General features: G+C 35.5%; 1 protein-coding gene across 8 annotated transcripts in view; it reads right to left on the minus strand.

Moving 5' to 3' along the window:
• The window catches only part of homer (protein), a 444,718-nt gene that overhangs the window by 104,812 nt on the left and 325,628 nt on the right, over nucleotides 1-14,278 (minus strand). For all 8 annotated transcript variants that reach the window (XM_081748567.1, XM_081748571.1, XM_081748572.1 and 5 more), the window contains one exon: nucleotides 4,307-4,627. In XM_081748567.1, coding sequence (XP_081604693.1) covers nucleotides 4,307-4,627 — 321 coding nt within the window. The remainder of the gene's footprint in view (nucleotides 1-4,306; nucleotides 4,628-14,278) is intronic.

The raw sequence follows: 14,278 nt of genomic DNA on the forward strand, positions 1-14,278 counted from the left end.
CTCGTGTCATCAGCGTACATAGTTGTATTTGCTAATGTTACGTCATTTGGCAAATCGTTTACATATAGTAGAAATAATATGGGTCCTAATATCGATCCCTGAGGAACACCGGTAGAAATATTTTTAAATTTAGATTTATGAGTTGCTGATTCAGCTGAATTAGACATAAATGATAGTTCAACAGCTTGAGCACGATTTTGCAAATAAGATTTAATCCACGAGTTAACAACTCCTCTTAAACCGTAACTGTTTATAGATAAGAATGTTATGAAGGACAGAGTCAAACGCTTTAGATAAATCTAGAAACATTCCCACGCATTTTTTGCTTTTTTCCAGAGCTTCTGTGACTTCATTGATGTAATTATATATAGCAATTTCAGTTGATTTATGTTTTTGAAAACCAAACTATGAAGGTGAAATTACGTTATGCTTAGATAAGAATGGTATAATTTGATTGAGAATAGCTTTCGCTATGATTTTTGAAAAGGAGGACAACAAGGAAATAGGTCTGTAATTTTCGACTTTTGTTTCGGTCCCTTTTTTATATAACGGTTTGACTTTGGCGTATTTTAACTTCTCAGGAAATGTGCCTGTCTGAAAGGACATATTAATGAGGTAGGACAAAGGTTCCGAGATATGGATGCTGCATTTCTTGATAATGGCCATTGGTATTTCATCCAGACCAGAAGACCATTTTGGTTTCAGAGCCATTATTATATTATGTACCTCTCTCGCCGAAGTGGGTCGTAAAAACATGGTACTGATAGTTGTATTTAACTTGCAAACGTTTGAATGCGATATATCATTACGAATGTGCTTGTTATGTAAACCTGTGTAATAGTTATTGAAGGCGTTTACAATATGGTCTGGGTTTATGACCTTTTCCCCGTTAACATCTAATTCAGTAATTTCATTTTTCGCTTTGGTGTTATGTTTTAACTCTATGTTTACTACCTTCCACATAGCTGAGGGTTTGTTTTCACTATTGTCTATAAAATTTGAGTAATGCGATTTCTTGGCAAATTTAAGTAGCTTTCTATAAATGCTTTTGTAGTGTTGATAATATTCTTGCATTTTTTGAGATAACTTCCCTTTTTTATACGCCATATTTAGAGACCTTAGTGTCTTACTTGATGTTTTAATACAGGTTGATACCCATGTTTTCTTATTACACGTAGAAGTAGGAACGGTGTACTTTTTTTTTGGGGGGGGGGAATGCTTCGTTGAAATAATTGACAAATACATTGTGAAACCCATCCCATGCATTGTTCAGGTTGTTAGCCGTACATATCTACTCCCAAGCTTCGTTGAGCAAACGAAAATTTAGATGTTCTATGCCAGAATCATTAAAATATCTTTTCGCTACTAATCTAGTACCCGGTTTATGTACTTTACCGTTTGTAATCTCGTTACTTTTTAACATTACTGTAAAAATCTGCGCCTCATGATCAGAGAACCACTGTTGAGTACTTGAACATTACAAGTAAGACGATCGATATTAAGCAAAATTTGATCTAATGCACTGTTTTTATTCGTTGAGAACCTACTTGGCTCTCTGACTGCTGCAGTTAAATTATATGCTTGTATCAGAATCTCAAGTTGGTTATTTATTTTGGGTTCTAAAAATTCGACATTTATGTCATCTACTATTACAACCTGCTTACCCGTTTTTCTATAAAAGTCAAGATATTCAAGGATAATTTCTACATTTTGCACGAAAATATTAATGTCACTGTTTGGGGTCCTATATACACACAAAATAATTAGCTTCATACCTGGTACTTCTGCTACACATGATTCAAAATGCTTTTCGATATTTAGATTGTTAAATTTAGTTACGACCTTATTCTCTAAATCTGTTTTGACATAAATACATGACCCCCCTCTATTCTTAACAGATCTACTGTAACTAGCAATTAGGTTAAAACCGGGAAGGCTAGTGACACTCAGCTCATCTGCGTTCAACCAGTGCTCAGTTAAACATATTAAATTTACATTATCCTCTGTGTCAAATATTAACACTTCTAACATATTTCTTTTATCAATTGAGAGCCCTTGAACATTCTGGTGGTATATCACTAACTCACCCGTTTTTTTATTTACCATAAAAAAATCGTCATGAACATGAATAATTTACATTTTTGACGTCTGTATTAACGTCTGTATTGACGTCTGTATTAACGTAATACATAAATTATGGAAATGGCGGGCTAGTAAATGTAACAGAGATCTGAAAAGTAACAGTTCGTCTGATTGTTTTTCCAAGCACTTCAAAGTAGAAATTTATAACAATGTTCCCATATATTAAAAAAAAATAAAAATAAAAATAAAAAAATAAAAAATAAAAATAAAAACGAACTTTACGCACGGAGGCTCGAACCTTCGATCTTCGTTTCAGAAATTTCAATCAGCATTACTAAACCCGCTTGGCTACGGAAGCACTTAGAAGGAAATGCGTTATAATATTGATAATTGTAACGCTCCAAGCGCAGATTGACGCTTAAGTTTTAAATAGTCATTTTCGGTCTTTTTCAGTAATTTCTACTTGAAGATATTGATTGTTTTTGCATATTGGAACTGTGCATGAAGTGTGCAATCAATATTAATCTCAGAAATACATAGTTTGATTTTGTTTTTACATTTTCACATCGCTCGGATGACAGTACGGTTTGCAGCTAGTGTCTATATAAAGAACGGAGGGAAAATGCAATTCCCTGTGTATAGATCTGCGGGAATTGTGACGGATCTAGGCTCACTTTTTCGGACTTAGTTTCTGAACGAGTTTCCAGATTTTTGTGAACAGGTATGTACATGTATATATGAAAACTGGGATAGTGTAATTCACACCCTTACTCATGTAAGCGATGATCCTTTTGAGAAACCTCTAGTTCGAAATGAGGCCTTATCCCTCTCGAATCAACTAAACCGGCTGGAAACAGCTTTCATGATCACTTTTTGGAATGATATACTGCAGAGATTCCAGAGTGTCACCGTGAAATTACAGTGTCACATAGAATAGTACATGATTTATTTGAATCACTTGTGAACTTTATAACTTCTCTTCGTGACATGTTTGACTCTTATGAGCAAAAATCAATGGAGAAAACTTATATGGATTACGAGTGTAGTTATAAAAGGTTTAGAAAACGTAACATTCAAGCCGATAAAGTAAGAGACAATGAGGTTGTTCTAACAGGAAGAGAAAAATTTGAAGTTGAGGTGTTTCTTCCTATTCTTGATAAATTGCACATTGAATTAATTAGAAGAAAGGAAAGCTATAAAATAATGTCTGACAACTTCATGGTTTTTAGCAAGTTTCTGCAAAATTCTTCTTGTGTCATTTCTGGACGCGCAGCCAACCTTCAGGCTGCATATGAAACTGATCTAGAATCAACATTTCCGAATAAATGTGTGTATTTTGCGGGACTTCTGAAAACCAGAGGAATCTCTGACTCACCAAGAGAAATGTTAGCGTTTATACGGAAAGAAAAGTTGCAGTCTGTGTTTCCAAATGTGGACTGCATTAAGAATATTTTGTGTACTGCTGTAACAAACTGTTTAGCTGAATGTTCGTTTTCGGCTCCAAAAAGGCTGAAGACTTGTCTCCGTTCAACCATGTGTAATAAAATACTGAACGAGTTATCTATTCTCCACATCGAAGCAGATATCTTGATTGATGGACGCATCAACTTTGAAGAACTTATACACGAGTTTGCAGCAACCAAAGTGAGGCGGAAGCAGCTTCATTTATGACTGGTGAATTTAATTTCTCAGTACATTACATAATTTTAGGTATAGCATATACATAAAATGAATTGTTTGTCCTATGCCTATTACTTTTATTATTGATTTTTATCCTTCGCTTTTGATTTCAATATGTTCACTAATTTTATACTAGCCTTAAAACACTGCAAATACTATTTTTCTTTTGAGAAGGGCGTACATTAAGATTGTGACTAGGGCGCCGACGAAGCTTAATCCGCCACTGACTCCAATGAGAAATATACAAAAGAAAAATAAAATATACATATATAGCAATCGATATTTTTGTAAGTGAACTTCTTTTCTGTATTTTAAAGTGATTTCTTAGAATACTTATAAAGAATGTAAGAAATAAAAAGAGTACCATTCTCAACTTAAATCATGATCTTCCGATTTGTTAGCAAAAGGAAAGTTGAGCTTATCTCAGCTAAAAAACATATATTCTATTGTGTTTGCTTTTACTTCTCAAAATTTAAACAATAATATCAAAACAGAAGCAGTACTCTTAATAGCTGAGTAATAACACTATGTTAAAGAAAAATACCTGTAAACCAGAGAGCGATTGGCTTCTTTGATGAGCCACTAGGGAACTTTTGAGCAGATTCGAATTGGAAACATCCGTTGAGTTAGTTAACGGGGGAGGGTGGTCCACAGCGTTGTGACTTGCTTCAGGAACAGGCTCTGGACAAGGAGTAGGACCTGCAGAGACCTGAGGACCTGCTGGTGCCGTCCGAGGTGGGCACGCTCGTGATGTGATTGGTGAAGCATTTGCACTTGTAACTGGTGTCGACGTTGTCCCATTGGTCGTTGCTTTTGCTGCTGCCTGCCGCGTAGCTTCTTTCACTTCTTGAAATTTTTCTATAAACTAAAGGATAATATAAAATTAATGTTTAATTTTCATAATGAATCACAATTAGAAAAAAGCACTGTATGGAGTTATAACTATCAAATTGTTATTTATGGTACTATTAATTGTTTACTTATTCTTTGCGAAAACTGCTATAATTGCGATTATACTGTTACTTCAATGAAAAAAAAAGCTAATCTGCTACATCCTTACAAATAGCAAAATACTCACATAAAGTTAACAATGAAACGATCTATTTTGTTAAAGTAGCGAATCTAAATAAGTAGCAAACTAACTGTTTCTCAAACGTATTTTACTGGAGTTCCACAAAACATGTGTATCATCTATGAATTAAAAGGTTAAATGTAGCTAAGAAGCAGACGTTAAACTACTATTAGCAAGTGATACTCGGTCTTTTATACTGGTGCTGTATTTGAAGAAAATTGAGTGGTTTGTAACATTCCGTAGTAACTACCTGATGGGCATAATTTCCTTTAATATATATTATAGTCTTAAAACGTAATCAGAACAACCTACTGTACGTGTTTCTGCAAAGAATTTCGTGATTAAACGCCATACTTCTACAGAATACAGCATCTGGATAGGATACAATATCTAAACAACATATAAATATACCACACATGGTTCTAGTTTCATTGAAAAGACAATTACTTAAATAACTATTAAAATTATTTAGAACATGAATTTATAAACAACTTCATTTCTAGGATGATAGGATCGAGCGAAACGAAAGTATCTCTTCCAGAAAAAGATCTTTGATTCTATATAGCATGTCAAAATAAGTTCTCATGCAAATTTTTCCAATTCGATCGCCATTGGTTTGGTAGAAAAATGAATCTAAAACTTGCTCCCTTATAAGATTTTCCTCTTCTGTCAAAATCGTAGAATTTTACTTAGACGCTTAGATCTCAAGCCCTAATTACAGTAAGAATACGGGTTATACCTCATTTGAATTGCAATTAAGTAGGCTTTCCTTTGGTATACTCTTAATTTGAATACTCCCAGAAACAGCGAATTAACAAGGGGAAATTTAGAAAAATTTCCAACAAAAATGTTCGTTTTTTGATTTTATTCGCTTATAACTTAGCAACACTGCCTCATAGTCAAAGAAAAAATAATTTACGCATACACCGTTTTTTTTTTTAAACAATGTAAGTGTTGTGCTACAACAGTACCTGAGAAAAAAATATGCTGTGTTCTCGCCTGGAATGAAAAAATTAAATAAATAAATAATAAAAAAATGAATTCAGCTAAGCAGAAGATAATGTTCATTCATATACGTTCTAACTGGAATGTAAGTATAATCTATATGTCACTTGAATTGAAGTGAAGTGAGCTTTCTTTTAATATATGTTGTGCTTGGACACAATGAACAGAAAAGAACTAACAGAGTGATATTCTGTAAATTTATTTTAAAAAAATGCTCGTCATAATTTATTCAGTTATTATTACTTACATGCCTCTGTGATATGTAAAACATTTAGGGATGTCCTTTTCTGTTGCAAGGCTATCCTGTAAGTTTTGTGTTGATAACTCTAATAGTATTTGAGAAAAAATATCGAAAGTTTGCACTACATTGCCCATATTCGTGTCAAATGTTCGGGTAGAGTAGTGGTGGCTGGAAGTGAGTGTTTTTGATTCAACAATACAAAAATGTAACATTTTACTATCGTTGATACAGTTAATACATTAGACTTCTAATACATATATGTCATATGTATATTTAAAAAAAGCTAAAAAAGACAAGTTATAAACAAATGAAATCACGAAATGAACATATTCGTCACGAAAATTTCAAAATTTCCCTCTTATCTTCCTGTTTTGGGGAGTATTCGAACTGAAGTTATACTAAAGGAGAGGACGCTTAACTGCAATTCACATGAGGTATAACTCGTATTCCTATTTTAAGTAGGATTTGAGTTTAAAGCGACTTGATTTCGCCAGAAGAGACAAGCTTACAAAGGTAGTAAATTTTAATTCTATCAAACCAACGGAGGTTGAGTTGTGAAACTTGGACGTGCACTTATTTTGATATGTTGAATAGAATCAAAGAAGAAAAAATTAAGATTTTTATTTCCAACCCATTCGAACGTTTACTTAGCAATGGCGACGCCACATTCTGTGGGCCCTTCCTCACCAACCCGGATATGGAACGGAAGAGTATCTTAGTTATTACTGGTGCTCACTAAATTCTACAGCATATACATATCTTGTGTATTGCGAGGGGTGATTATACTTAGAAAAATGTAAGTAGAAAAGATTAGTACTCACCGCAGACCAAATTATTTCTCTAAGAAGTGCTTTCGGAAATTACAATTTCCATCATCAGTTTAGTTCGAAAAGTAAATTTAAACATGGAAAAGAAACAAGGGTAGGTAAAAACAAGGTTAAAAAGGAATAAAAAAATACGAAGTAAAAAAAGCTAATACATGTTGTTCACCACTTAACGATCATTGTTGATTGTTCTTGTTCATTGTTTTAGTGTTTGTTTCCAACTGGCGGAAATACGTGATAAAAAGATCACTCCAAATTTTATTAAGTGCATGTCTCTCTTTATGAATATAGTAAGCTTCTTTAAAGCTACATTCTATCACTGATTTTGCTCTCTTCACCAAACGTGTATTAGTAATAATGTGGTTGTTCCTTCTGAGGTGCGCTCCCAATCCAGACAACTGTTGTGGATTACGAGATTTTGATGTATGAATGGGCTCAGCCATTCTTATATAAATATTCCTCTTCGTTTGCCCCATGGATGTTCTGTTGCACTGACACTTAGCAAGATAAATATCACTGCATTGTTGAGCGTCAGTGAAACATGGTTTAAAATTTGTTACACATTTCTCTATAGGTTTTGGGTGAACCTCTAAAATTTTGACATTGTGCTTCTGTAATATCTTCTTAATTTTTGCAGGAATGTGTGGAACCAGAGGGATGCCAATCCATTTGTCTGTCTCAAAATCTATTGTTGTACCTGCGTGTCCCATTTCAGTAAGATTTTTGAAAACCATTTCTTGTCCGATTTTTTATTAAATATTATTTAAAATAATATTAAATATTTTTAAAATCTCTCATTAAAATCAACAGGGATGTCTGAAAGTAAAAGGGCTATCCTAAAGATTTTCTTCCGAATGTTGAATTTTTGAAGCCATGAGAGTAATGATTTGAAATCAATGTACTTGGCGCCAGCAGAAGATTTGCGATATACAGAGGTAACAAACTTCTTACAAGCAACGTACAGAACAAGGCAGGATCAGATACGACTCAAACTTCGCCCAGAGGACACATAATAGAAAAGGAGAAAAATGCCAAATTGGAACTGCCTCCATCCAGAAACACCGGAGATATGCTCTGCAACATAACGCACCACGCGACAATATGATATAAGGTAAAAGTCGCAAGATACCCATTTATGTCGAAAACGGAAATGATGGGCAGAGCCTGCATGATATCAAGATATTTGATATGCTATAACACTGACTTGGCGGCCATCTTGAAGGCCGTGATCTTGGATACAGCGTAAGGTATTGAGAAATGAGAAGCGGGATGTGTGATATATCAATGTAAGGTAAAATGCAAAAGGAAAACCAATGATGTAACCTCGAAAGACATATGTGTAATGGTGTGGACGGGACGAAGTGTGGAAGATTCGGGCAGAACAAATGCACATTCGAAGGACAAAATAATAGGGCAAGACCCCCATGGCAATGGTATGCGAGAAGAAACTGCAACAGTGTCTGTGCATGGAAGTGCATCCGCCTTCACAGATTATGTCTTTCGAGGGTATTAGGATTCCGTTTGGGACAGTGAAAACCACAGTTACAACCCGCGATACGAGCGCTCCTTAGGAGACTACATAAACTACAAAGGACTATCTCTTATGGAACAGCAATTCGGCAGCTCGCTCCGGAGTGTAGGAGATATCATCTTGGATTGGTGATCAAAAGCACGATCTACCTGGGATTGACGCCCACTCCTGGACAACGTTTTGTACATTTCTTGTTCAATTTTCTTTCTGTTTCGTGTAAACAAAGGACATTTCGACACACGTTTATTTAAACAACACTATCTGAAACGAAGTGTGTACGGATGAGAAAGTCAGCCATGTTCTACTTTACATTACTATACGAATGTTTCTTTTCCTTTGCGCTGTTTGCTACACTGTTTCGCGACGGTCCCAAACAGTCACAATATCAGGGAAAGGCAGCGTTCTGCATTGACTCGATGAATTCCATGAGTTCGAGAACCTCAGATGATGAGTCATTTTTCTGCTTTGTTCGAGAGAACTATAATATCCGCGTTACTTTTCGCCATATTTAAATGAAACAACGACTGCTGTACTCCGAATGTTTCTGTGAATGTATGGAAACGATTGTTCAACGTGCGACACTGCAAATATCATGTAATGAAGACAATTCTATACGGTGAGAAGTTCTCCATTGGCTGACACTGCAAAGTTCCCGTTCTACGTTAGTATATGCAATAAATAAAAATCGTTGGTACATCTACATATCATGCCCAATGGGTGAGAATAAAATGCTCTAGGATCATAAATAGCCGTAGTAGGGGAAAGATGGTACATTAGATATTGTAACTACTATTATTTGCACTGTTGAAGTTAAGGTTAAAGGAAATAATATGGTGTTCAGCCTCTGTTCGATTTTCAAAATTGTAATTGGTTTCCAGTTATGTAATATCAAAATTTGAAATGGTAAAACTATTTCTAATTCCCTGTTCAAGGTCCCAAGAAGCTATGGAAAAATACAACACTTAGAGGAAAAGAACTTGCCCTTTCGGAAAATTGTACATGCCGCTTTCTCAATAAAGCACGCGTATGACCGGAGAATGATATATTGATTTATAAACCATGCATCCATTTTGGTTAGCAGATTAGTACGATACGCAATCAAGTCACACTACACTACTTCTTTCATTTATATAGTTTTATGTATGTTTTGATTTTCCTTCCAACTTTGATTGTTTACATATTTCATTTAACATTCAAGCTAACCTATTAAGTAGACAGAAAAACACGTACCGATCGTTGTTTAAACTAAATTCATGAGGTTTGCCAAATGTTACAACCAGCTTCAAAGTGATATAGAAACACAAACCGAAGAGTATTGTGCCCTATTTTGAGTGCACCTCTTTAAAACATTAACCATGTGTGCCTTACTGCTATTGTATACTGCATATTTGTTATTACAGTAGAATCTGTTAAATTGATCAGCCTCTCTAAGTTGCCTTATTTCTTTAGAGCCTATTCCACACACAATACATGCATTACTCACTCGTATTACTCGATAAGTTGGCTGCATTGAAGTTACGTTGTTCGTATGCTGTGAATGTTAACTTTATCTCTGTTTTTTTGGACAACACGATCTTAGTTAGTTAGTTACTTAGGTAGATAGATATGTATGTATGTATGTATGTATGGATGCATGCATGCATGCAGGGGCGGATCCAGGATATGATCAAGGGAGGGGCTAAACCATATTTTGCCGTTTTATCCAGTGTAAAGCAGGATTGAAGTCCATTTTATCCAGTGTATACCTGAGCGTCAAGGGGGCTATAGCCCCTATAGTTCCCCTTGGATCCGCCACTGTACGTATGTACACTTCTCCAAAATATAACTGCATGCCCGAATTTTTAAAGTCCCTTAAAATTGTAGGTTTGGCAACATCGCAGTCGACGTAATGGTAGGGGAAGTGAAAAGAAAAAAAATAACGAGATTTTCCAACACAGCTCACAGTTTGTTGCTTGAAATACTCAGTTGCCTTTTTATAACTTAATGTAATGATACATTTAGATCATCATAATACTTGATAAATGCAGAAATTTGCTTGTAAGTAAAGCACACATGCTTTTCGATCACAATGTTCGTTAAAAAACAGGGAGGGGGAGTTGCTAAGAAATTCGTTCTCTATTCATGAAATAGGAATGAAACTTCATAGTTATTTCGATAGCCATGAGAGATAAGTTCTTGCTTTCTATGTGGATTTAGTACTTTTGAACCTGGTTCGAGTCCCACACGATGTTCTTACTTTTTTCATTTTGTAGTTTTTCATTTAGTTTTGCCGTACATTTTTATAGTATATGTATTACACGGAGGTGATACATATACTTTCTAATTTATCCAAAAATAAACTGTGTAGGTGTAAAACCTTTTCTATATATCCCATTGTGATTTCTTCTTAGTGCAAATTACTTCTTGCATCGATCCGTAAGATTTTCGTAATCATCAAAATAAATCCGGAGTTCTCGTGTCCAGAAGATCACTATCAGCCTTAATATCTCCTTCATCACTACCAGAACGCTGTTCATATTTTATTATTATTATTATTATTATTATTATTATTATTATTATTATATTATTATTATTATTATACGCTTCTTTAGCGTCGAAGACCCGGGTTCGATTCCCGGCGGGAGTTCATGTGGTTCGGGGCCTATGTTAAGCTGTGGGTTTACTTCTCATATAGTCTCGCTGCTGAAAGGGACCCTAAACTCAAAATCAAATTTATTATTATTAGTAGGCCTATTATTATTATTATAAGTAGGAAATAGAAAAAAAAAAGGTTTTAGGGTACCAAATTTGGTGAGACATTTTATTTCCTCCCAGTTTGTTGTTACACCCAGGGTCGTAACTTTTGGGGGGCATCGGGCAACTGCCCTTTACAGAGAAGCTCCTCACCGTTCGATGGGGGCCCATATTAAGATTTTTTTTTTTTTTTTTTTTTAGTGCACATATGATACGAAGCTGAAATTATAAATGAAGCATCAAACAGATTCACTACATTCAAACAAAACAGCACACAAAAGGTAAATAAAACAAAAATTAGTCTGGGGCCCATTTCAGTAAAAAATGTCTACTATTAGGTGCCCTAGAAATAATATGTATTAATATAGCTTTGAGATTTGTCAATATTGCCCCTTTAACTAATTTGTCATGTATGAAGCGGGCTCAGGGGCGCAACTAATGGAACCGTAGACCTTGCCGTGCGGGAGGGCCCACAGGCTCCGGGGGTCCATAAAGAGTAAGAGAAAGATGGAAAGAGGGGGCCCAAGAATTAGAAAAACAACTTTTCTATGGGACCCCTAATACGCGTCTTAATGCTTGCCCTTCCTCCCAGAGACAATCTAAGTTACGGCGCTGGTTATGGACTGTATGTTGTTATCTTGCATCAGAACCATTTTAGATAAGTTTTCACGGCAATCTCACATTTTTTACTTAAACGTCTTAATAGCTAGAGTCTATCTCACAAGAATGCCCTCAGTTTCATGAAACACTGGTCATCATCTTACCCCAAACGATCTCTCATGAGTATTTTCCGAGTGGAGATGAGATGTTTTCTCTACTGCTTTCAAATCGGTATTTTTCAGGTTCCAAGTAGTAGTGTTGTCAACGGCTAGAGCAGCTCGGCTCCCGGCTCAGTCACCACCGAGCCGAACTGAGATGTGAGCCGAGCCAACAGCTCATCCAACCGTGCCGGTTCGAGCCAATAGCTTACCTGAGCTGAGCTGAACCGAACTGATGGCTCACCCCAACCAAGCAGGCTCGAGCCGATGGCTCAGCTGAGCCGAGCCGAACCGAGTTGGACTTTAAGCTGCGCCTGTGGCTCAGGGTTCGAGCCGAGCCGGTTGACACCACTATTTCCAACTCGATAAAGTTTTTGCATAGCTATCGTACAGAATTAATCGATTTAAGCAATGTTTAGTAGTTTTCATTGGTTCAGGTGAGTAGGGCCATGGTTTTCATGCCCCTTCTTTGGTTATGACCCGAGTACTCTAAATCATATCCTTAACTTTAACAGTTTTCTAAGCATACAGAAAACCAAGTGAGAAAGGTGATAAATTTCCTTCTATCGCTTGTTGAAATCGAGGAAAGCAAGATCGCCTAGAGTAGACCCGAGAGGAACACGTAGAAGGCAAGTATACAGTATATTCACCATTTGCCAACATTATTTTAGTATGAGCAGTGATCGGAAAGTTACTTTTCAAAAGTAGCTGCTCTACAGCTACATGATAAAAATTGTAGCTCGCTACAACTATTAGCTAGTCTTCCAGAAACGTATTCGCTACTTAAGCTCTTGTCACAAATACAGTTTACTTGGCATCATGCATTATGTCATGGCATCTACATGCGTAACTGAACTTAAAAGTTTGGTTAAAATATTACATAAAAGCTTTGTCTGTCAATTTGCATTTCACAGTAAAGTATGCATTTTCTCTGCTCTTTATAAAGTATATATATATATATATATATATATATATATATATATATATATATATATATATATATATATATATATATATATATATTACCCCCTCCCCCAAAAATGTATATGCTTTCACTGCTAGAATGGCATGTAGGTCTATTTTAAGAGTCGTCACTATCCTTTTGATCAATCGTCAGTACGCAATTTATTTCAGAAAATTTTCTTGTAATATTGTTGCAAAATAATTGGAGACAGAAATCAGAAAACAATCATATTTTCTCCCTATCATCATATAAAAAATTACTAAAAATTGTGAGGAAATGTTGGAGTTACAAAATATTTTTGCGTCCTGGAAAAGATTTATTTGTAGCTTTAGTGCAAAATTCGCTACACACTATAAAAATATGTAGCTCAGCTACAGGTGTAGACTTGTATCGCCGCTACATCTAGAGCTACAAAATTTGTAGGTAGCTATTGTAGCTTCGCTACAAATAGCGCGCTACTTCCGAACCGACTATGAGTTATATAAGTAACAACTATCACCTAGTATAACTTGTGTCATATACTGTATATAAGGAAAAGTTGATGATGAAGTACCGCGATACATTTTAAAAGTAACTTAACCAACAGATTGAACTCTAGACAAGATATTTCACGTTTCTGTCAAATTATATTTCTGTATCATCATTTTGCTTTTAATGTGCCTATATTAGGCCTATTCAAAATTACCCTATATATATTCAAAATTTGGACTACCTTTTAGAAAATTCATGTCCGATAATTCATGAATATTCACGCTTACGCTGTGAAGCATGAGAGAACATCAGCGTGTCGTTGTTGCCCAAATTGTCTGATTGATCCAACAGAACAACAGAGTGCATAAACAGTAAAGAAAATTTGATCTACTTGTCACTTGAATATCTTTATCCAATGAAAATCCTGCGGTGCTGTATGGATGCGAAACATGGTGTTGTAAACAAAACCTATGAAGTTTTATTTTCAATAATAAAAAACATCGTTCTTTTTAGTGTTTGTTTTTCAAATGTCCAATAAAAACCATGGCCCTACTCACCTGAATTGATAAAAGCTACTGAACACTGCGTAAATCCATTAATGCTTCAAGATAGCTATACAAGAAATTTATTAAGTTGGAAATTTACACCTGACTTTACAAGAACTTTGTTTTGTAACAATCCTCTTTACAGCCGAACCAAGGATTTCTTTAAGGAGAGATCAGATACAGGAAGACTCACTAAGACGGACATACAGTCACTTCCATAAAAGCGACTACTGATCTAACCTCTAGCGACGAAACTAGGTCCATTTGAATACGTTGAATGAAACGTGCCGACTCTAATGGGGCGTTTACACTTAGTCGATTTAGTCGCACGACTAAATCGACTCGCTGCATTTGCCACTAAATCGCAGCAAC

This window comes from Thermobia domestica, chromosome 2, assembly GCF_964235325.1.
Source record: "Thermobia domestica chromosome 2, izTheDome1.hap1.1, whole genome shotgun sequence".
Classification (NCBI taxonomy): domain Eukaryota; kingdom Metazoa; phylum Arthropoda; class Insecta; order Zygentoma; family Lepismatidae; genus Thermobia; species Thermobia domestica.